The sequence below is a fragment of the Trachurus japonicus genome, chromosome 6 (assembly GCF_045865225.1).
Source record: "Trachurus japonicus isolate A0001 chromosome 6, Traja_1.0".
Taxonomy (NCBI): domain Eukaryota; kingdom Metazoa; phylum Chordata; class Actinopteri; order Carangiformes; family Carangidae; genus Trachurus; species Trachurus japonicus.
Genome location: NC_140912.1, coordinates 30,269,862 through 30,290,502, shown reverse-complemented (window position 1 = coordinate 30,290,502; position 20,641 = coordinate 30,269,862). Strand labels below are relative to the sequence as shown.

At 43.2% G+C, this 20,641-nt stretch overlaps 3 protein-coding genes across 4 annotated transcripts in view; all 3 read left to right on the top strand.

The window, feature by feature from the left end:
* Positions 1-3,076, top strand: part of ankrd27 (ankyrin repeat domain 27 (VPS9 domain)) — a 68,617-nt gene extending 65,541 nt beyond the window's left edge. For both annotated transcript variants that reach the window (XM_085780182.1, XM_085780181.1), the window contains exon 28: positions 2,564-3,076. In XM_085780182.1, the coding sequence (XP_085636308.1) occupies positions 2,564-3,061 (498 nt within the window). In that variant the 3' untranslated portion in view covers positions 3,062-3,076. The remainder of the gene's footprint in view (positions 1-2,563) is intronic.
* A 4,445-nt stretch (positions 3,077-7,521) lies between these two features.
* Positions 7,522-14,342, top strand: LOC146986408 (transmembrane emp24 domain-containing protein 6-like). The gene is made up of 4 exons (XM_085780180.1): positions 7,522-7,777; positions 11,184-11,310; positions 13,111-13,286; positions 14,055-14,342. The coding sequence occupies exons 1-4, from the start codon at positions 7,562-7,564 to the stop codon at positions 14,286-14,288; spliced, it is 753 nt and encodes a 250-aa protein (XP_085636306.1). The 5' UTR covers positions 7,522-7,561; the 3' UTR covers positions 14,289-14,342.
* Positions 14,343-16,018: 1,676 nt separating this feature from the next.
* Positions 16,019-18,598, top strand: LOC146986407 (transmembrane emp24 domain-containing protein 6-like). Its single transcript, XM_085780179.1, has 4 exons — positions 16,019-16,232; positions 17,521-17,647; positions 17,742-17,905; positions 18,366-18,598. Exons 1-4 carry the CDS (start codon positions 16,029-16,031, stop codon positions 18,585-18,587), a joined length of 717 nt encoding a protein of 238 aa, XP_085636305.1. The 5' UTR covers positions 16,019-16,028; the 3' UTR covers positions 18,588-18,598.
* The last annotated feature ends 2,043 nt before the right edge of the window (positions 18,599-20,641 follow it).

The following is a 20,641-nucleotide window of genomic DNA, read 5'->3' as shown; positions in this document are numbered from 1 at the left end:
AAAACTCTTCATACGAGGTGTTTAGGGGCCGTCTGTAAACTGCAGCGTCTCCCACTTGTCTTCATGTGAGGCTTTCAAGGAACATTTTGTAAACCATGTTGTCTACGAAAAGAGGCGTTTACAGGATGTCTGCAAAATGTAGCGTCTGCTACATATACACATACATTTCTATAGAAACCAGGCAAAGCTAACAGGTGTTTGATGCCTTGTATTATGGGCTGGGACTCTATTTTTTACAGTTGATGAAGTTTGGTGCTGTTTTGAGTAGGGCTGCCCCCAAATAGTCGACCAAAATTTCATTGGTCGATTGGCCACAGGAAAAAAAAAAAACATTTGGAGCTTTGTCTTGTCAAAATTATCAATATGACTGAACTGTATATGCAAGACAGGGCTTTTAATTTGAGGGGCCAGATACAGGAAGGCGTGACACTCACTTGCTGTCAGTTTTTTTTTTTTTTTTTTTTTACATGGCAGGTGTTTTTTCCAATGTTGTTACAGACATTTCTGGTTTGGAGACTCCGACGTGAAAGCACGTATCACTGCTGTTTTCAACGATCAGCGGGTCTAGCTCAGTCACTTACCCTCCTCATCTACTGTGTTTATTGGTGATAAACGGGCATACGGCCTGTAATAACAGTAAACCCAGACCGGCTTGTTGAATCTCAGCATGGCCAGACGCATTTATTCACAACCCGACCGCGGGCAAAAAAAAAAAGGAAAAAGAAAGCCAGCGGCAGCGACTGGTTTTGAGACCGTTAACTATTAATCAAGTGTGACTATGACAGACTATGGAGATTAGTCAACTAATCGCCATAAGTGATGACTATTGGTTGACCAGGGTCGGGGGCAGCCCTAGTTCTGAGTATTATTTGTGGCTATGAGCGGCTTTTTTGATGGCGGTTGGCTCGTGGCTCCATTAGACAGCAGTGTTTTTCTATCTGTTATGTTATGTTTATTTTATTTGATATGGACATCATCACAACTACACAGAGACTGTTCCAGTGGACAGACCAGATGCTTTGCTTGGGTGTGTTTAGCACATGTGCTACTTTTCAACGCCAGTCCATAGGCGGCTATACTAAAAACACATAGGGCATGTTATCAACAGTATGAGATAATACCAAGTGCATGGGGCGGTGCGTGGCGCAGTGGTTAAGGCGGCCGCCCCATGTAGAGGCTACAGTCCTCAACGCAGGCGTCCCCGGTTCGAATCCTGCGTCGGGCAGACCTTTCCTGCATGTCATTCCCCCTCTCTCTGCCTCCCCCTTTCCTGTCTATCTCACTATGTGCTATCAAATAAAGGCAAAAACGCCAAAAATATATACTTAAAAAAAAAAAAGTGTATGACACAACATCACAATAGTAATATGCTAATCTAAAAACACAGAGCAGATCGTAACAGTAATACCGTCTGTGTTTAAGTCGCTACAACTAGAGAACAGGGTATCCGCGGGGTCTTAAAAAGTCTAAAATTTGAAAATCTAAATTTTAGGCCTTAAAATGTCTTAAATTTGTTGAATTATTGTGTTCAAGTCTTAAAAAAATCCCTTGGGACGATCGCCTTCATTCATCTCCGCATCCTCACACACGCATAGGCTACACACCACAGAGAAACGCGCATGCATAACAGCAGCGCGCGCTATAGGTGCCGGCCTTTAAACAAAGCCTGGTCATTATATGACACCCGGCTATTAATTAAATGTTTGAAAAATAAATGCGACTTATAAACCGGTGCGACTTATATATGTTTTTTTCCTCTTCATGACGTATTTTTAGGCAGATGCGACTAATACTCAGGTGCGACAAATACGGTAGTACACATTTATTCAAGCATTATTTAATACCATAATATATAGGGGTGACCAAAAGCCAATTTATTTACTTCATGTGTCAAATATTGTGTTGGTCAGAACAGGTTGTGGCTCGTGTCTGTTGATCAAAGAAGTTGAAATATTTCCATGTTTGTCTATTCTGGGTCACATTTAGAAGTCATCACATTTCAGGCCAAAGGTGAAGTGTTGGTGTTTTTACTGTTCTCCAATGTAAAAATGGGTCACGTGTGACCCTTAACATTATTCAAGGTTTAAAGCCATCAGCCTGTTGGTTGCCAGTGAATTAAATAAATAATGTGTTACATAAACATTTTTAATTTCACTCCCCAATTTCTTTTTGTGCCCCCAAATAGTTTACTTTAGATGCTCCTGCGACACTTCATTGTGCTTTATTGAATGTATTTTCAACTACAAACAAGCCTAACACGCAACTTATATATTGCAATCAATTTCTAGTTTTGTGACTCCGCATTTCTTTTGTACGTTTTTTATTTGTCATGATAGGTCTTAAATTTCATCCATAATGGTCTTAAAAAGGTCTTAAAAAGTCTTAAATTTGAGCTGGTGAAACCTGCAGAGACCCTGGAGAAGTTTGCAGTCAGCAAACTGGATCTCTATAGGGAGGGGCTCTACTGGGTCTGACGGTGCGTTAGAGCAGGGGTTACATTTGCCGGAATATCCCTTTAATGCAATGCTTCTCTGAGTCTTTGTGTGTGTTTGTTCCTCTGCAGGGTTCAGTGGAGCGGCGGCGGCTGCGGCGCGGGGAGACGGTGGAGGTGAGCGGTCTGGACGCCGGCCCGCGGCTCCGAGAGCGGCCGCTCGGGCGCTGCCACACGCTGGACTCTGGAGAACGGGCGCCGGAGCGTCTGCTGCCGCCGCCGTCGCCACAGCAACAACAACAACAACACGCCACTGCTTCGGACACACTCCCCGAAACCAACGACACGCTCTCCCCGCCCACCGACGACTCGACGGACGCCGACGACTCGTCTGAAGCTCCGCCCACGACGACGCACGACTTCACCAACCTTCACTCCGCTGAGTCCGACGAGTCGCCCGGCGACGGGAACGGGCCGCGTGACCGCAACGACACCGAGTCGTCGCCGTTGTCGTTGTCGTTGTCGTCGGCGACGGCGACGGACGCCAAGGACGGGAACTCCAACCCCGTCCACACGGCGGCCAATCAGACGGGCGCAGGGTGGAAACAGGAAGTAGACGATGAATTTTAACGTTCGCCAAAAGAAAAAAGAAAAAAAGTGAGAAAACTCAACTGTTTTTATTTATCGACACAAACGACGTGTTTCTGCTCCGAGCGACGGAGACGAGGAAAATAACTTTACTATCCTCCTCTTCCTCCTCCTTTTCCTTTTCCTCCTCCTCTTCATCTCCCTTTTCCTTCTCTTCTTCCTCCTCCTCTTTCTCTTCCTCCTCCTACTCCTCTTCCCCCCAATTCCAATCCGTTCCCTAAAGACTCAGGCCCTGAACCCTCACTGACTAAAGTGACGTCAGCTCTAAGTGACAGAGTGTGAGAGTCTGTGAGGGTCCAGATGCTGTAAATATGAATGGAACAGCACTTACACACTCTCACGGCACGTTACCTTGACAACAAACTGTTGTTGACTCCGGTCTTGGGCCGATAATTTACCGTACTTTCAACGCGCACAAGGTGTGTGAGGGGGACAGACTCAAAACAAAATGTTCCCGGATCAGATCTGATCAAATCATCATCAATAATCACAAACTGTACGTTAACACTGACAGTAAACTGCTTCTTTTTTTTCTTTCTTTCTTTTTTTTGGCTCCTGTCCATTAACAGTAAAGAGACAGTGGAGCTCTCTCTGTCCACGTGTGTTAATTTACTTTTCTTTTTTTTTTTTTTTACACTCGCGTTCCGACGGCATCTCATGTGTTTGACTTCACAACGCTATGAACTGTGGGTAATTCCCCTACCCAAAGTCAGCATCGGTGCTGACTTACGGTAAGGGGGCAGAAAGGGCTCATTCACTGACTCACTGACTTGATGATCTGACAACGGAACAGCCCTCACACACTCACGGACTTCCCGTGAACGCGCCTCTAAGTCAGTGAGTCCGTGAGGGGTCGGATTGGAATTGGGCCTTCCTCCTCCTCTTCCATTTCCTCCTCCTACTCCCTCCTCTTCCTCTTTCTCCTCCTCCTTTTCCTCCTCCTCCTCTTTCATCTCCCTTTTCCTCCTCCTTTTCCTCTTCCTCCTCCTCATCCTCCTCCTCCTCCTCCTCTTCCTCCTCCTCCTCTCACCTGAGTTTGAAGCACTTTCTTCTTCTGGCCTTCACAGACAAGACAAAACAAAAAGGGAAACTGCAAACTGACTGACTTTAGTTTCCTAACGTTCGAATGTTGTTGTTGTTGTTGTTGTTGCTCATGTTTTTATTTTTTGCCACTAAGACTGAAGCTCCTCTCTCTCTCTGTTTGTTTTGGACTTGAACTCGGCAGGTTTTTAAAACAGGACGACTTTGATTTTTTATTTTATTTATGAAGCTGGTTCGTTCGTTGTGTTCAGAGAGTTTCAGCTTCTCCTGAACGTCGGTCGCTGCTGCTGCTGCTGCTGCAATGGAGTTAAAAATAATCAATCAATCAATCGATCGATCAATCATTGACAACTGTTTCTCCAAATCACATCATCAAGGTTTCATATTGATTTAATCCGTTAATCATGGTTCATGTCTTCAAAATCAACTTCAACTGAGACTTGAAACTTGCTGCAGGTCGTTAATCACGTATGAATGAGTTCATATGGAGAAAAATAACAGAGAAAAAAATCTGTTCATTATTAAAAGTTACATATTTTATAGTTTTCTTTGGTGTTTGTTGGTTTAAAGTAGTTTTAAAAACCAAAACATCCTCTCTCAGCTTCTCTCTGGAGCTCTATTAGCAACAGGTCGGTGTCAGCCAATCAGAAGAGAGGAGGAGGCTCTGAGTCTCTATTCTGATTGGCTGACTGTTTTCATAGTGATCTAATAAAAAATAGAGCAGATTTCAGAATAAAACACTCAGAGAAACCAAATCCTGCAAAGTGTTGGATGAAGATGTCGTGGGCGGGGCTTCGTTGTGACATCACAAAGTGACAGGAAGTCCTGACGGGTTTTAACGCTCAGTTTCTGAATACAGGCTGAGAGATCATTGAATGTGAGTTTTTTCTAGTTTTGTGTGGATTTATATTGAGATGTGTGAAGTCACATGATGACAACAAAACAAAACTAAAGGATTAAAACTCTATTATTGCTTCAAAAAGACTAAAACTAGGATAAATCAGCTTTTTTTTTATCAATAAGTCCAGTGTTGATGCTGGTTTGTTCTCACCTGAAATGAGTTTCAAGTCTCTGTGAAATGAAAACGTCTAAAACTAATTCACACTGATGATCTGATTTTGTGAATGGAAGTTAATGAGTGAGAGGAACCCAGCAGCCTTGACCTTTGACGCCTAGAGTAGATCTATAACCTTAACTTAAAGACTAGTAGTATATCTCACCACGATGAAGTAAAAGAGTCCAGTACTGTATAAGTGTTAGAATAATAACTCCACCTGTTACTACGTCTGAAACGATGTCAACCCCCACGCAGAGGTTCAGTCCAGTTATTTTTGTACCTGTTTTCATTTCCTGGTTTAGATGTTGAAGATGATGTGAATGTGCCTTATTTAATTCACACCCAGATAACCCACAATAAACAGACGATTTTAATTATGGCTCGTTTTGGTTTTTATTTTTTATCAATGGTGTTTTTTTCTAAACAAAATTGCAGTGTGAGGCGTTCAGGTGACACTATCTTTACGGGTGTTTAGGGAACACATGTAAGAGTTATCATCGATGTTTAGACATTTAGGGGACCTTTAATCTTCATGTGAGGCGTTTAAGGGACATGCGTAAAGTATAGTGTTTACCCATAATCAATATGAGGCGTTGAGGGGATATACGTAAGCTTTAGCGTCTACATTTGTCCCCTAAATAGACATTGTAAATTACAGTGCGTTCATGTGAGACGTTCAGGGGACTAGCATAATGTATAGCATCTACCAATAGTCTATTATGTTAAACTGTCTAACAAAACTTTTCACATGATGTGTTCAGGGGACATCTGTAAACTGTAGCGTCTACGGGGTGTCTTCATTTGATGCGTTTAAGGGACATACGTATCGTAGTATCGCATCTATAGTCAATATGAGGCGTTTAGGGGTCATACGTAAGCTGTAGCGTCCTCTAAAAGTCTCACTTTTGTCTCCTAAATGGAAATGTGTACATTTCAGTGCATCCATGTGAGGCGTTCAGGCGACTAATGTAATCTATAGCACCTACCAATAGCCCATGCTGTCTACCATGGAGCGTTTAGCGGACATCTGTAAACTGCAGTGTCTCCTACTTGTCTTCTTGTGAGGCTTTTAAGGAACTTTTGTAAATCGCACTGTCTATGAAAAGAGGCGTTTAGGGGACATCTGTAAAATGCAGTGCCTCACATTTGCACATTTGTCTTCTTGTGAGGCTTTTAAGGAACATTTCTAAATCGTATTGTCTATTTCAAAAAAAGAGGCGTTTAGGGGACATCTGTAAATTGAAGTGCCTCACATTTGCACATTTGTCTTCTTGTGAGGCTTTTAAGGAACATTTGTAAATCATATTGTCTATGAAAAGAGGCGTTTAAGGGATCTCTGCAAAATGTAGCATCTGCTGATAGTCGTCACATGAGGCGTTCAGGTACAGTATGTAGGTCAGTTGATGTCTGAGCTACTGTAAAGGTTTGTTCAGACTTTTTTTTGACAAATCTTAATGACATTTGGAGGCGTTTTACTACAGAACCAGAACCAGAAGTAGCGTCCTCTAAAAGTCTCACTTTTGTCCCCTAAATGGAAATGTGTACATTGCAGTGCATCCATGTGAGGCGTTCAGGGGACTAATGTAATCTATAGCACCAACCATTATTAGTCTATGTTGTTTAACATGGGGCATTTAGGGGACATCCGTAAACTGCAGTGCCTCTTTGTCTTCTTGTGTTTGTTCTTTTTAAACATATGTTTATTGACATTTTGATTAAGTTATACAGACATAAACATACAACACGAACTTCAAATACCCCACCCACCAAGGTTCTCATCCATCAAGGTCCAAAAAAACTAAACAGGAAAACTAAATAAGCAAATGGAAAATGGAAAATGAGAAAAAATAAGGATACACAGACCCATAAAATCAAGCATACAGTGCAACTCCATTCTTGTGAGGCTTTTAAGGAACATTTGTAAATCATATTGTCTATGAAAAGAGGCGTTTAAGGCATGTCTGCAAAATGAATCATCTGCTTATACAGTAGTTGTCACATGAGGCGTTCAGGATACGTAGGTCAGTTGATGTCTGAGCTACTGTAAAGGTTTGTTCAGACTTTTTTTTGACAAATCTTAATGACATTTGGAGGCGTTTTACTACAGAACCAGAACCTGTGAATTGAATTGAATACCTTTATTGTCATTAATACCGAGGTATTAACGAAATTCAAAAGCTGCAGTTTAAAGCTGCAGACTACAAACATAAAAAGAGTTCAGGAACAGAAAGAGAGCTGATCTGAGGTCTGGATGTTATTTCTCTCCACCTGTGAAGCCGCTCAGTTTTCCCACCGACAAGTTCTGGTGCCGGTTAATCATTTCTGATCTTTACCTTCACACACACACACACACACACTCTTCACACCATTCATTTTCATCAGACATGCCGTCGAGGTTTCTCTGCCTGTCTCTGGTTCTGGTTTTCCTCGGGGGTCCGGTCCTTGGCGGGCCGCTGACGGACCCCCACCCCAACATCACGGACCAGGAGCTGTTCTGGGGCGCAGACCAGTACGACTTCTCCGTGGTGCTTCCTGCGTCCGGGCTCGAGTGTTTCTGGCACTTCGCTCATCGAGGAGAGAGATTCTACCTGACCTTCATGGTAACCAGGAAAATGTTTTTACCATCCATAATAATCTGTGATCTATAATCACATCGCACTCAGAGAAACACGTTGAGACAGAATTCACTTTCTTTGTGTTGAAAATACGTAGGTTTCCAGACCTTTTTTGAACAGATATTTTTAATATAGTAGTAGCTTTTTATGTTGTACAATATATAGTACGTTTCTGAAAATAATAATGAATTGTTTTTTGTACATCATCAGTTTCTCAGTATGCAGTCATTTACATATGGTAAAGTATTTATATTAAAGCTCCATACAGTACAGCTCTAAACCAGCTGTGAGGACTTCCTGTGACTTTGTGATGTCACAACGAAAGCAGTCCCTAAAACCCCGCCCACCATCCGACATTTTACAGGATTTCAGTTTCTGACTCTTTTATTCAGAAATCTGCTCTGTTTTTATTGGGATCACTCAGAAACAGTCAGCCAATCAGAAGACGAAAGGCTCAGAGCCTCCTCTCTTCTGATTGGCTCAGACCGACCTGTTGTTACTAGAGCTCCAGAGTGAGGATGGAAAACTACACTGAGATGTTTTTTTTTAAAGATCTTCACATGGATCAAAATTTGGGAAAATTTAAAGGGATAGTTCACCCTAGAATGATATTTCGCTCATTATCTACTCACCCTCATGTCGACTAAGGGCTGGAAGAAGTTTCAGAGTCCACCGTCCCTTCTCTGAGTTACAGGGGGTCTTGGCGTAGCAGTGCATTTCAATGCAACGGTTGTAAAGGGACACCAGAGCTCTTCGTAAAAAAACACACACAAAAAAACATCGAAATACCTCCATGATGCTCGTATGTAATGTCCGTCTTGTGCTGAAGCCCCAAATTGCGTAATTGTCCCGAAAAAAATTAAATAAGTCTATATTCCAAGCATGTTTGTAGCATTAGCTCCTAGTGTCTGTTGTCCCGGCTCTTCCGCTGCCAGCGCGCATGCGCAAGGTTCGCACTGAGACCGACTCGCTTCCTTGTTTACCCCGGCGAAGGACTAGAAGCAGTCCGTAATAGCCTGCCTTGCACCGGGACAACACTTTTTCGTGCAATTTTGGCCTCTTGTCACTCCTATAAGTTCTGTAATATTCGCCTATCCAAGGCGTACCCAAAGTAAATTGAATGCTGTTCTTGAACTGTTTGGAGAATATGGATGGGCTTGGTCTCTTTTGAAAGGTATCACTCTGAAGTTTTTCCCCAAACTGAAATAATCACTATAAGTGCTACTATCATTGAGTAATCTAAGTGGGAGCACACTGAATTAGAATGTTTTTATTCTCGCCTGAATTTTTTTGTTGCAATCAGATGCCTGAAGATGAGTGTAGCTGAGAATTTTAGCTGGAAAACACAATGGGACTACAGCATGAAGCCTTACCTGGCCCCAGTTCAAATTTGATAACAATCCTGCTAAAAATGAGTATTTTACACATGTTTTTCTAAGTGTATATCTAGGCGTTTTCCTAAAGTTGCCATTAGGTGCGTTTCCATCAGCTGTTTAGATGCGCATCGAGATGTATCGCATCGGAAAATGATGATGGAAACGCCGTGATTCGCATTAAAATCCTCTGATTCGCACAAAATGAAATACGCTCGCTATGGCCGGGTTTTGGTTGATTCGAATGGGATGGAAACAGCTGTATGCGAATCAAGTGTGACGTAGCGCACTTTCACCCCATCTGCTCCCGTGTTTGCAGTTCACTCACAAGACAACATCAGGGTTTCCGCTGTCACACAACAATTAATTAATTGTGGCGCATCGCCACGGCAAAATAAAAGCCCCCACACACCTTCATATGTGATTACTGCACAGTTCTTCATAGTTCCTCCTCAGTAAAAACCAAACTTATCAACCAGCGAATCCAGCGTTTATCATTAATAAAGTATGGGGCGGCGCAACTCTCTCTCTCTCTCTCTCTCTCCCACACACACACACACACACACACGGGTCGCGTTATGACGGTAATAAACATATGCGCTAAATCGCGCTAATGTGTTCAAATCAGACCGTCAGTCCGGCCGGCCGGCCGGGAGGGGGGGGGTGCAAAGTCCGTAGATGGAAACACACATGATTCGAATTTCTTTTAATGCGCATTTCCCAGTAATTCGAATCACTTTGGATGGAAACATGGCTATTGACAAACAATACATGCGCCAAAGTGCAGCTTTTGCAAAGTTACGCATGAAAATGGCGGTGCTGCCTTTTCCCAGGGACCGTGAATGCAGCACATCGTTCGTTTCGTAATTTCATTGGCTATTCAATGCTACAGTTGTCATCGGGATCTGTTTCTACTGGCTGAAGCCATTCAGCGCTGTCGGAGGGGATGTTCCTCATGAGACACAGCCACTCATTCGCTATTGCAGGCGGCAGCCGGAGAGAGGGAGCTTGTGATTGGTCGAGTGAGCTGTCAATCGAAAGGTCAGAGGGCAGCGCCATTTTGTAAAGTGAAATAAACATTGTTTTCATGTAAACGCCGGACTTATGAGGAGAAATAAACGGATTTACTGGATATACAATGCGTAATTTCATAAGATGCAGCAGCGGGATGAGGTTATCTACCGGTACAACCGTGTGTTTTGGACTAAATACTTTACTGGATTGGATTTACTGGACTTTTCTGAATGTAACGACACCAAGTTTGTGGGGAAACCCTGTGATCCTGAGCCTGCCCTGACACAAATCGTGAGTTATATCGGCTTTTTACGAACTTTGTTAGCATGTTTATAGTCTGATTCGAGTGTTGCTGTGATGATTATATTTAGGAATGGTCGGCATATCTTTAATCACAAGAGTTTTAGCTTTCCAACGATATGTGGCATGACTATTTCAAGTGACTGGTGACATCCTCTATGACACCTCCCTGATTAAAACCCCCCCGACGGCCCGGAATGGCAACAGGTTAAAACATATTTTAGCCATGGCTGAAGATTTTGATGTCGAGGACGAGCTGCATTTCTTTGCTGAGCCGTATTTGTACGAGCCAGAACCTTGCGCATGCGCGCTGGCAGCGGAAGAACAGACACTAGGAGCTAATGCTACAAACATGCTTGGAATGTGGACTTATTTAATTTTTTTCGGGACAATTACGCAATTTGGGGCTTCAGCACAAGACGGACATTACATACGAGCATCATGGAGGTATTTGGATGTTTTTTTGTGTGTGTTTTTTTACGAAGAGCTCTGGTGTCCCTTTGCAACCGTTGCATTGAAATGCACTGCTACGCCAAGACCCCCTGTAACTCAGAGAAGGGACGGAGGACTCTGAAACTTCTTCCAGCCCTTAGTCAACATGAGGGTGAGTAGATAATGAGCGAAATATCATTCTAGGGTGAACTATCCCTTTAAGTCACATGATTCATGTTTGTCCGCATTTGTTTCCTGTTTCCTGTCCGTAGGTCCAGTGGGTGACGGGAGTCGGCCATGACAGACACCTGTCCGTCTCCGTCAACGCTCCCAGCGGTCTGCTGTTGTCGACGATCGACGATGCGACGGGTCAGATCAACTTTGAGGCCGAGGAAACAGGTGCGACAGACTGATGCAGTTTTATTTCCCACTTCCTGTTTGTCACAAAAATAAAAGCTTCATTGATTTTTTTTTTTTTACATTTAGATAAAACAACCAAATACACAGAAAGTGTTTCCAAGGGACACAAAAAAGGAAATAACCCATCTGTAATAATAATATACACCATAATTAGTTTAGTTTAGTTTATTTATTTATTTCATTAATTTATCGAGCATAAAAACAAATAAATAAAAATAAAACTCATTAAAAAAAATGACAATACTGTAACTCTTGAATGAAAGGGGGCAGAAAGAAGTGAACTTATCTTGTCTACCCCTTGTTACAAAGAATTAATTCACAAATTAGATAGTACCTACATCCAAGCAAAGAAGAAATGGAAGTAGAAGAAGAAAAACATCAACAAACAACAACGTCTACAACAAAAAAAGTGGCATAAAATAAGTTGAAGTAACGGCTGCAGCCAATAACCTACAGTACATTAAGATGCACTTGTTGCTCAATACTTTTCTGCAAAAGTCAAAAAACCATTGAACAAGTGCAAGTCTCAGCCGAGTCCATCGCTTTTTAATGTCCCCTGGAAACCTTTCCTGTTAGAATTGGTAATTTTACCTTTTAAAGGGATAGTTCACTGTGTACGTCAGTCGACTAAGGGCTGGGAGAAGTTTCAGAGTCCTCCGTGGCTTCTCTGAGTTACAGGGGGTCTCGGCGTAGCAGTGCATGTCCATATAACGGTTGCAAATGGATACCAACTGTCTTCGTAACAAAAAGACACACCAAAAAACATCCAAATACCTCCATGCTGCTCGTATGTAATCGTCTTGTATTGAAGCCCCGAAATGCTAGCCTAGAAATCTAGTCGCACCCTAGCGGCAGCAAAAATATTTGCTCCGTAGGTGGGTCTAGAAACGAGCCATAGGAACTTTTTGAGTCTCGAACACCGATTGTGTTCACCAATCACAGCGCTCTATCTGTTTAGAGAGTCGTTGGGCTTAACGCGATGGCGACATACATTTTAATTGGCTTGTCAGGCTAACGTCATCCTGCTCTTTGCTCTGATCGGTCGTAGCGCTACCCTATTGCGTGCAGAGGCAGTTTGAAAGACAGCCTTCATCCCGCCCCCTGGATTGAGCCGAGGTCTACCGGTCGTTTCCAGACTATACATTTTAATGATATAGTCTGGCTTGTCAGGCTACCGAAATGCGAAATTTTCCTGAAAAAAATTAAATAAGTCTATTTTTCAAGCTTGTTTTGTAGCGGAAGCTTCTCGAAGCTCCTCTTCCCGGTTCGTCAAATTTGGACGAACTGGGAAGAGGAGGGAAAAGGAGCTACGCTAAAGCTTCCGCTACAAACAAGCTTGAAATATAGACTTATTTAGTTTCTTTCGGGACAATTTCGCATTTCGGGGCTTCAGTACAAGACGGACATTACATACGAGCAGCATGGAGGTATTTGGATGTTTTATGGTGTGTCTTTTTGTTACGAAGACGGTTGGTATCCATTTGCAACCGTCATATGGACATGCACTGCTACACCGAGACCCCCTGTAACTCAGAGAAGCCACGGAGGACTCTGAAACTTCTCCCAGCCCTTAGTCGACATGAGGGTGAGTAGATAATGAGTGAAATTTCAATTTTGGGTGAACTATCCCTTTAAGTCTCTCATCACAATGTAAATATTTTCTCGATCCATTGTTTTCATATTTCCTAATTATGTAATAACTTGTGGCTGCAGTGACTCAGTTTCACCACATGGGGGCGTCAGTCAGTCAGTGAGTCGTACTGTGTTGTTTCCCTCCAGGTTTCCACCAGATGTGTTTCAGCAACTTCCACAACCACTTCGGCACCATGCAGGTTTCCCTCAGCTTCGGAGTTTACTACGACGGCTACCAGGACGCCGGCGCCAGCAAAGAGGAGCAGAAGAAGAAGAAAGAGGAAGTGGGCAAAGACCTGAACAACACGCTGAGCATCATCGAGGTAAAACACCTTTCTGAGTTACACCAGTTTTATTGGGTTAAAGGGATAGTTTAACATTTTGGCAAATTGGCCCATTGCCATAATCCCTATAGTCATAGCAGTAGGTTCGTTACCTTTAATTGTCGGTGCAAGCTATTTTTAGAACAGCGGAGCAGAGCCGCGAGCTGCTCAGAGCTACGCTATGGAGGCTCATGGGATTTCTTGGTTTCCCTCATCAAACTCATCAAATACACAATCCAACAACTCCAAAACGCTCTGGTGGACAAGTTGTGACCTGCACATTCACCACGCTATGAGATAATAACACAACATTACCAGACAGAGTTGTTTTAGAGGGAAATGCAGAGACTGCTTGATGAAAAACTGTCCCTGAAGGCAACGTGCATCAGCGGTTTTGCTTTAATTTCCCTCTAAAACAACTCTGTCTGGTAACGTTGTGTTATTATCTCATAGCGTGGTGAATGTGCAGGTCACAACTTGTCCACCAGAGCGTTGTGGAGTTGTTGGATTGTGCATTTGATGAGTTTGATGAGGGAAACCAAGAAATCCCATGAGCCTCCGTAGCGTAGCTCTGAGCAGCTCGCCGCTCTGCTCCGCTGTTCTAAAAACAGCTTGCACCGACAATTAAAGGTAACAAACCTACTGCTATGACTATAGGGATTATGGCAATGGGCCAATTTGCCAAAATGTTGAACTATCCTATATTTAAATAGGGACAACAGTGACATCATAAGTGTGTCTTGTTTGTGTGTTTGTGAATGGACACAGGATGCGACTCACAAAGTGGAGAACCACGTCTTCCACATGTTCCGCCACTACAACTTCGGCCGGATGAAGCGCGGCGCCGACCACTTCCTGCTCCAGTCCAACTCCCAGTACGTCAGCTGGTGGTCGACGGCGCTCAGCCTCCTCATCGTCACCTCCGGGTACCTGCAGCTCCTCTTCCTCAAACGCCTCTTCATCAATAAGACCGGCGCCGAGGAGGAGAAGCCTCGCTGCTGACGGACCCCTCCCTCGTTTTCTACAGTCTGTGTGTCGCAGCACTTCCTGTCCCCCCCCCCCCCTCTCCTCTGTCTGTGTCTGTTGGTTCCTACTCAGGATGTTGACTTTTAAATAAACAGCTCAGTGAAAGGAAAAAGGCTGTGAGTGAGTTTCATGATGTTGCATGTTAAAGAGGAACTACACAGGACTTTTTGCTAAACTCTGCTACATTTTTAATTAAACAGCTCCAGAGTCCTAATGCTGGTTAAAGGGATAGTTCACCCAAAATTGAAATTTCACTCATTATCTACTCACCCTCATGTCGACTAAGGGCTGGGAGAAGTTTCAGGGTCCTCCGTGGCTTCTCTGAGTTACAGGGGGTCTCGGCGTAGCAGTGCATGTCCACATAAAGGTTGCAAATGGATACCGACTGTCTTGTCAAGCTTGTTTGTAGCGGAAGCTCCTCTTCCCGGTTCGTCAAATTTGGACGAACCAGGGTCTGTCCTCTTCCCAGTTTGTCCAAATTTGACGAACCGGGAAGAGGAGCTTCGAGAAGCTTCCGCTACAAAACAAGCTTGAAATATAGACTTTTTTTTTTTTTTTCGGGACAATTTCAACATGGAGGTATTTGGATGTTTTTTGGTGTGTCTTTTTGTTACGAAGACAGTTGGTATCCATTTGCAACCGTTATATGGACATGCACTGCTACGCCAAGACCCCCTGTAACTCAGAGAAGCCACGGATAACTCTGAAACTTCTCCCAGCCTTTAGTCCACATGAGGGTGAGTAGATAATGAGTGAAATTTCAATTTTGGGTGAACTATCCCTTTAAATCAATGACTTGTAACTAGTTCCAGGGAGAATGGAGGCTCTCTACCTTCCACCTAGCGTCTCTTGGCTGAAAACCAACCTTGTAAGATCAGAGCCTCCGACCCGGTGTCCCAGCTCTCGTCTCCATGGCAACACCGCCGCACAAACGTAACGCGTCCCGTAACCCGTAATCTCTTGTTTAATATGACAGATAAGACTACACAGATATACACATGGTAACATGGAAGATGATATTTAATGTTATGTATCGCTCTATTGATCGATTTTCTCGCCGGCTTTGTTGTAAACAAATGCACATGGCCAGGAGAAGGGTTAGCAACACAGTGGAAAAGCAACCGACTTGCACGGTTCCCGTTTAAAGCTCCACTGTACAGTCTGTTTGTAGGGTGTCCCTGTGGTCAAGTGGTGAACACCTTATGGACAACCTGGATATGTGCTTGAGTCCGTCAGTTCACCAACGCAATATCTCACAGATGCCTTGACGAATCTTTCTCTCCAATTTTGGCACAAACGTCCACATGGACTCAAGGATGAACTCATACATTTTCATGGCTAAAGGTCAAAGGGACATCATAGTACAAGAGTTTGGCCTCAAATAATCTTGAGAACTTCGGACTCAAGGGTGAATTGATTAAAGATCAGAGGTTGGTGCGACTCCACAAAAACACTTTTTAGCCTTCACACAAAAACTTCACAGAGATAATTCATGTTTTCTATGAATCTGGATAAACTGGGACGTAACCTGACACCAGTCCGAGAGGCGGAGGGATACGACCTCTAGTATCCAAACACAATGCATGATTTTGGCCACATTAAACTGATAAGGTATCAACTATAAAACACTGTGACTGAGAGTTTGTGGTCGTGGTTAATGATTCTTCTCTCTGATACCTGAGAGCGAACAGGACGAAGCAGCAGAGTCCTGTCGTCATGCTGCTCAACGCTCTGCTCGTCGTAGCTCTGAGCTCTCAGGGCGTCTGGACCAGAAAGTCCGAACCGGCGCTGGACGAGGGCGGCGCCGGGTTGTTCAGGGGCTCGGACAGGTACGACTTTGCGGTGGAGGTTCCTGCTGCGGGGATGGAGTGTTTCTGGCACTTTGCCCATCAGAGTGGAAGCTTCTACCTGACGTACATGGTGAGACCTCTGAGGTTCATCTGGTCTGTGGTTTTGTTTCTCATTGGATGAATTTAACAGTCGGAGACAAGTCCGTGCTACTTGTGTGTTTCGTCCTTCAGGTGAAGCAGCAGTTGGACTTCTCCAGATAAGAGTTTCCTGCAGAGGTCACCAACCTTCTTATTGTCACTTGAAATATTTGGACTAACTGTATTTGAATAACATGAAGTGCTTAAGCTTAGTTGGAAAAGAATCAAACTAGAATGGACTGAAAGCCATAACTTTTCTTTTCAAGAATTTCCCAAAACATCATCGTAGCTAAACATCAAGGAGTTGGTGACCTCTGCTTTAAACTATGGCTGCCAGAGGCATTTTTGTGCATCGTGACAAACCCAAGTTTGTGCAGGTAGGAAAACTGTGACGGTATTTGAGTCATTTTAAAAAGAGACCCCTAAAATTTGGACATTTTGCACATTTTCAAGCAGCTTTAGGTTGTTTGTAAGAAGAAAAGCATATGAAAAACAACAAGGTCTTTGCACCATTGGTAAACTTGGGCCCTATTTTTTCCCCTTTCTTTCTTTTCTCTGATGTGGCATAGGACTAGATTTAAGTGAAGTGAAATTGAGTTTTACAGGATAACAAATGGCTGAAAAGACAGTATAAGGAAAATAGATTTTAGTCCTAAGGTGAAACACCAAAGATCCAATTAACAGGAGACACGGGAACTCTCAGGCTCTGTCAGTTTGTCCACAGGAGAAGGTCATTAGAGACAGTGATGTTCTGATGTTGGGAGAAGAAATTCAGAAGCTTGTTGTTCTGGCACTGTTTATCAATTAAGTGGCATTTTGTTGATCAAGACATCGAATGGGTCAAACCATTCAACCAGGTGTTACTGGCCTTTCAAATCTTCATTACACAAATGACTATTTGGTAAGCCCCTTTAATTTACAGGTGGCTAATTACGTGATAATATCAAGAAAAAGCCAAGAAATAACAAGTAATTGCGTAGAAATAGCCCAGGAATAACGGTCAATTACAAAGACATGGTGGAGAAAAATTCTAGCCTTTATTCCAAAAATTCAAAGCTTGAAAACCATGTGTTATCATTTGCCTTTATGAAAAACATGGCATTACTATGAAATTGGCCATTATTTCTATGCTATTTCTTGACATTACTACGCAATTACTATTTCTTGGCTATTTCTTGACAGACATTATCACATAATTAGGGTTTAATGACTATTTTTTTCTCAATAGATAGATAGATAGATACAATTACAGTTCAATGAGTCCAAACGTCTGAACACAGGTGCAGTGGGTGACGGGGATGGCCAACAACCACCGGCTGTTTGTGACGGTCAGCTCCCCACGCGGCGCTCTCATAGCGTCCACCAACGAAGCCGTCGATCACATGAATTTCCAGACAGAGGAGACAGGTGAGGTCATCGACGAACACCTCAGTCTCTTAAACACACCGTGTAGAAACAATAACTGCAGCTTCCTCCTTCCTCCTCCTCCTCCTCCTCACAGGATTTTACCGGATGTGTCTCGGGAACCACAACAACCAGTTTGGAGCAGTCAGGGTGTATCTGAACTTTGGCGTTATTTACGATAAATCGGAGGAGTCGCAGGTGATGGGGGAGAAGGAGAAGAAGGAGGAGAAAGTCCTGGACAGCACTCTGATTGGTATCGAGGTATTTGTCTCCGAGAGTTTGGAAAGACATTAATGCAAACTCTCCATTGATGCAGTACCATGGGTTGTCCAGCAGGTGTCGACATTTCCTCTATATTTTGTGCTTCAAATCGATGGAGATCGGAAATACTTTAGCCCAGGAAGGTTCAAGTACTTCCTGTCTTATCTTTGTGCAGCAGAGGAAACACTGGAAATGAAGGAAATAGGAAATGCTGCACTTTGCTACATTAGGAAAGAACCTAATTTATAATCCCAGTGTTATAAAGGTTAAAAATAATCTAAGTTTAGACCACCACAACTGTCTTTTTTTTAAGGTAAATGGAAGTGAGATGCAGTTTCATTGTTGGCTAATTTACCAAGAATTAACTGTAATTCACAGAGACACAGCTGAATAACTGCATCACTACATTATGATGCTGTTATGTGACTTTGAACATAGAAATGTGCTGTGTGTGGTTTAGGACAGCGTCCAGAAGCTCCAGAATCAGATCATCCACGCATGGCGTCATTACAACTTTGCCCGCATGAGGAAAGGGAAGGATTACTACCTGGTCCTGTCCAACCTCAACTACGTCACCTGGTGGTCGGCGACTCAAAGCCTGGTCATCCTCCTGACTGGATACCTGCAGCTCCGCGTCCTCAAGGGACTTTTCCACAGGGAGCCTGGCAGGCCCAGATGCTGAGAGCAGAAGATGAATATACTCTGGATCATTGTGATGGTTTTTGACTTCTCTTATGAAATATTTGTGGAAGAAAAAAAAAGTAAGAAGCAAGAAAATAAAAATAAAATAAAAACATCTGCAAAATTCATTAAAGCTCCATAGATGTTTGTATTAAAGCTCCTTACAGTATAAAGGTAGATGTTTGTATTAAAGCTCCTTACAGTATAAAGGTAGATGTTTGTGTTAAAGCTCCATACAGTATAAAGGTAGATGTTTGTGTTAAAGCTCCATACAGTATAAAGGTAGATGTCCATGTGTAGTGTGATTATAAAGCAGCTCTAGGTTCTATATTAATACTGTGAAAGTATCAAAGCCTCAGTCCACAGAGAAATGCACACAGCCTGTATTCAGAAACTGAGCCTTAAAACCAGCCGTCAGGACTTCCTGTCACTTTGTGATGTCACAACTAAGCCCTGCCCCCTCACCACCTGGACCCACCATCCAACCAACAACTTGCAGGATTTGGTTTTTCTGAGTGTTTTATTCTGAAATCTGATCAATTTTTTTATTGGATCACTTTAGAAAACAGTCAGCCAATCACAGAGGATCAGCAACAATAACTTGATTCAGCCACGTTACCTGCGGATACCTGAGTAATTGGCACCTTCTTGGCACTGGCTCTTAGTTACATGACAGGAACAGGTTTGACATAGTTTCGGATAAACGTCTTTGCAGCAGCTGGGAAGTCAATTAAATCCTAAATTAGTTTCATTTATCCACCATAACCACTTGGACTACTGGATTGATAGTTGCTTCTCGACAACCCCAGGCAGGTATATACATTTTATTAACTTGAACCTAACTCATTTTACATAAGATCTAAATTGTCCTGTAGAAATATCAAATAATAAGGTCTGTTATTATAAAGTGTGAGAATTTATTTTGTGTGTGTGAGTTAAACTAGTTTTGCTGCAAAGTGGGTCCTCCCTCTGTGTAAAAACAAACTCCTTTACCTTTTACCTGAAGCTAACATGAAGATTTATTACAATCTGAAATCAAGAATGTGTCATCCAAAGTTCCCGTCTTTTTTGTTGCCAAATTGTGACGGACAGCGTTTCCTCTATCGAGTTAGAAAGTAGGAAAGTAGAGAGTAAAGCCAGAGAAACAACCTTGGTTTGTCTGAGATATAAGACAGCTGTTATAAAAAAAAAACCTGGTGGACATGTGACCACTGACAAAAGGAACACAGCTAAAGATGAAAGAGTTTGTAAATATTTAAAGCTTTAACATGTGGAAAAGGCCTCACCTTTCAGAAGCCCCACCCTCCACACATCCCTAAAAATAAAACATCTCTAAGACAGGTGTGTAATTATATTTCTATAAGTGTTACTATTATAATGACATCCTGCGTCTCTGTCTCCACAGTTCGTCATGGACAGCCTCGGGGTGGTGGAACTGATCTTGTCTCTATGTGAGAAAATCTACGATATGGTTGGGAGAACAAAAACCAACAAGCAGCAGTGCCTCAACCTCGCCGAGAGGGTCAGAGGTCTGGAGGGTTTGGTTCTGACCATCGTAGAGAGGAAGGACAGCGAAGTCTCCCGCGTCGTTCGCAACGCTCTGAAAGATCTCAGCAAGACCCTGATTACCGCCAAGGATCTGATCGAGAAATTCACCGGGATAAAGACTTTCAAGGCGTTCCTGAAGTCCGGCAGCCACGAGGAGAAGTTCAGAGAGGTGAACGAGAAGCTTTCCCACAACTTCCAGGTCCTGTCGGGCGCTCTGCAGATCGAACATGGCGCCATTCTGCACAAAGTCTACAAACATGTTGCAAAATCAGAGGACGAGTCGAGTCTTGGGCGCTCCACACCACTGATGTCTCCACCCACACCAATGATAATGATGTCTCAGCAACTCCCAACTCCCACACATGCGAGACAAGTGTGCGTCACATCTATGTACCAGATTGTGTCGCCCATGCAGCTGTACAACCCAGTGACCCCCAGGGTCCTGATCTCCTGCCCTGGGGCCCGTGTGGCTTTTTCAGTGCGAAATATCCCCGGAACATATTCATG

Bases quoted from the DNA above. Each gene is read 5' to 3' on its own strand.
- LOC146986407 (XM_085780179.1), top strand. From the start codon at position 16,029: ATGCTGCTCAACGCTCTGCTCGTCGTAGCTCTGAGCTCTCAGGGCGTC. The intron at 16,233-17,520 runs GTGAGACCTCTG...GTCTGAACACAG, and splicing joins GCTTCTACCTGACGTACATG to GTGCAGTGGGTGACGGGGAT. The intron at 17,906-18,365 runs GTATTTGTCTCC...TGTGTGGTTTAG, and splicing joins GCACTCTGATTGGTATCGAG to GACAGCGTCCAGAAGCTCCA.
- LOC146986408 (XM_085780180.1), top strand. From the start codon at position 7,562: ATGCCGTCGAGGTTTCTCTGCCTGTCTCTGGTTCTGGTTTTCCTCGGG. The intron at 7,778-11,183 runs GTAACCAGGAAA...TCCTGTCCGTAG, and splicing joins GATTCTACCTGACCTTCATG to GTCCAGTGGGTGACGGGAGT. The intron at 11,311-13,110 runs GTGCGACAGACT...GTTTCCCTCCAG, and splicing joins CTTTGAGGCCGAGGAAACAG to GTTTCCACCAGATGTGTTTC.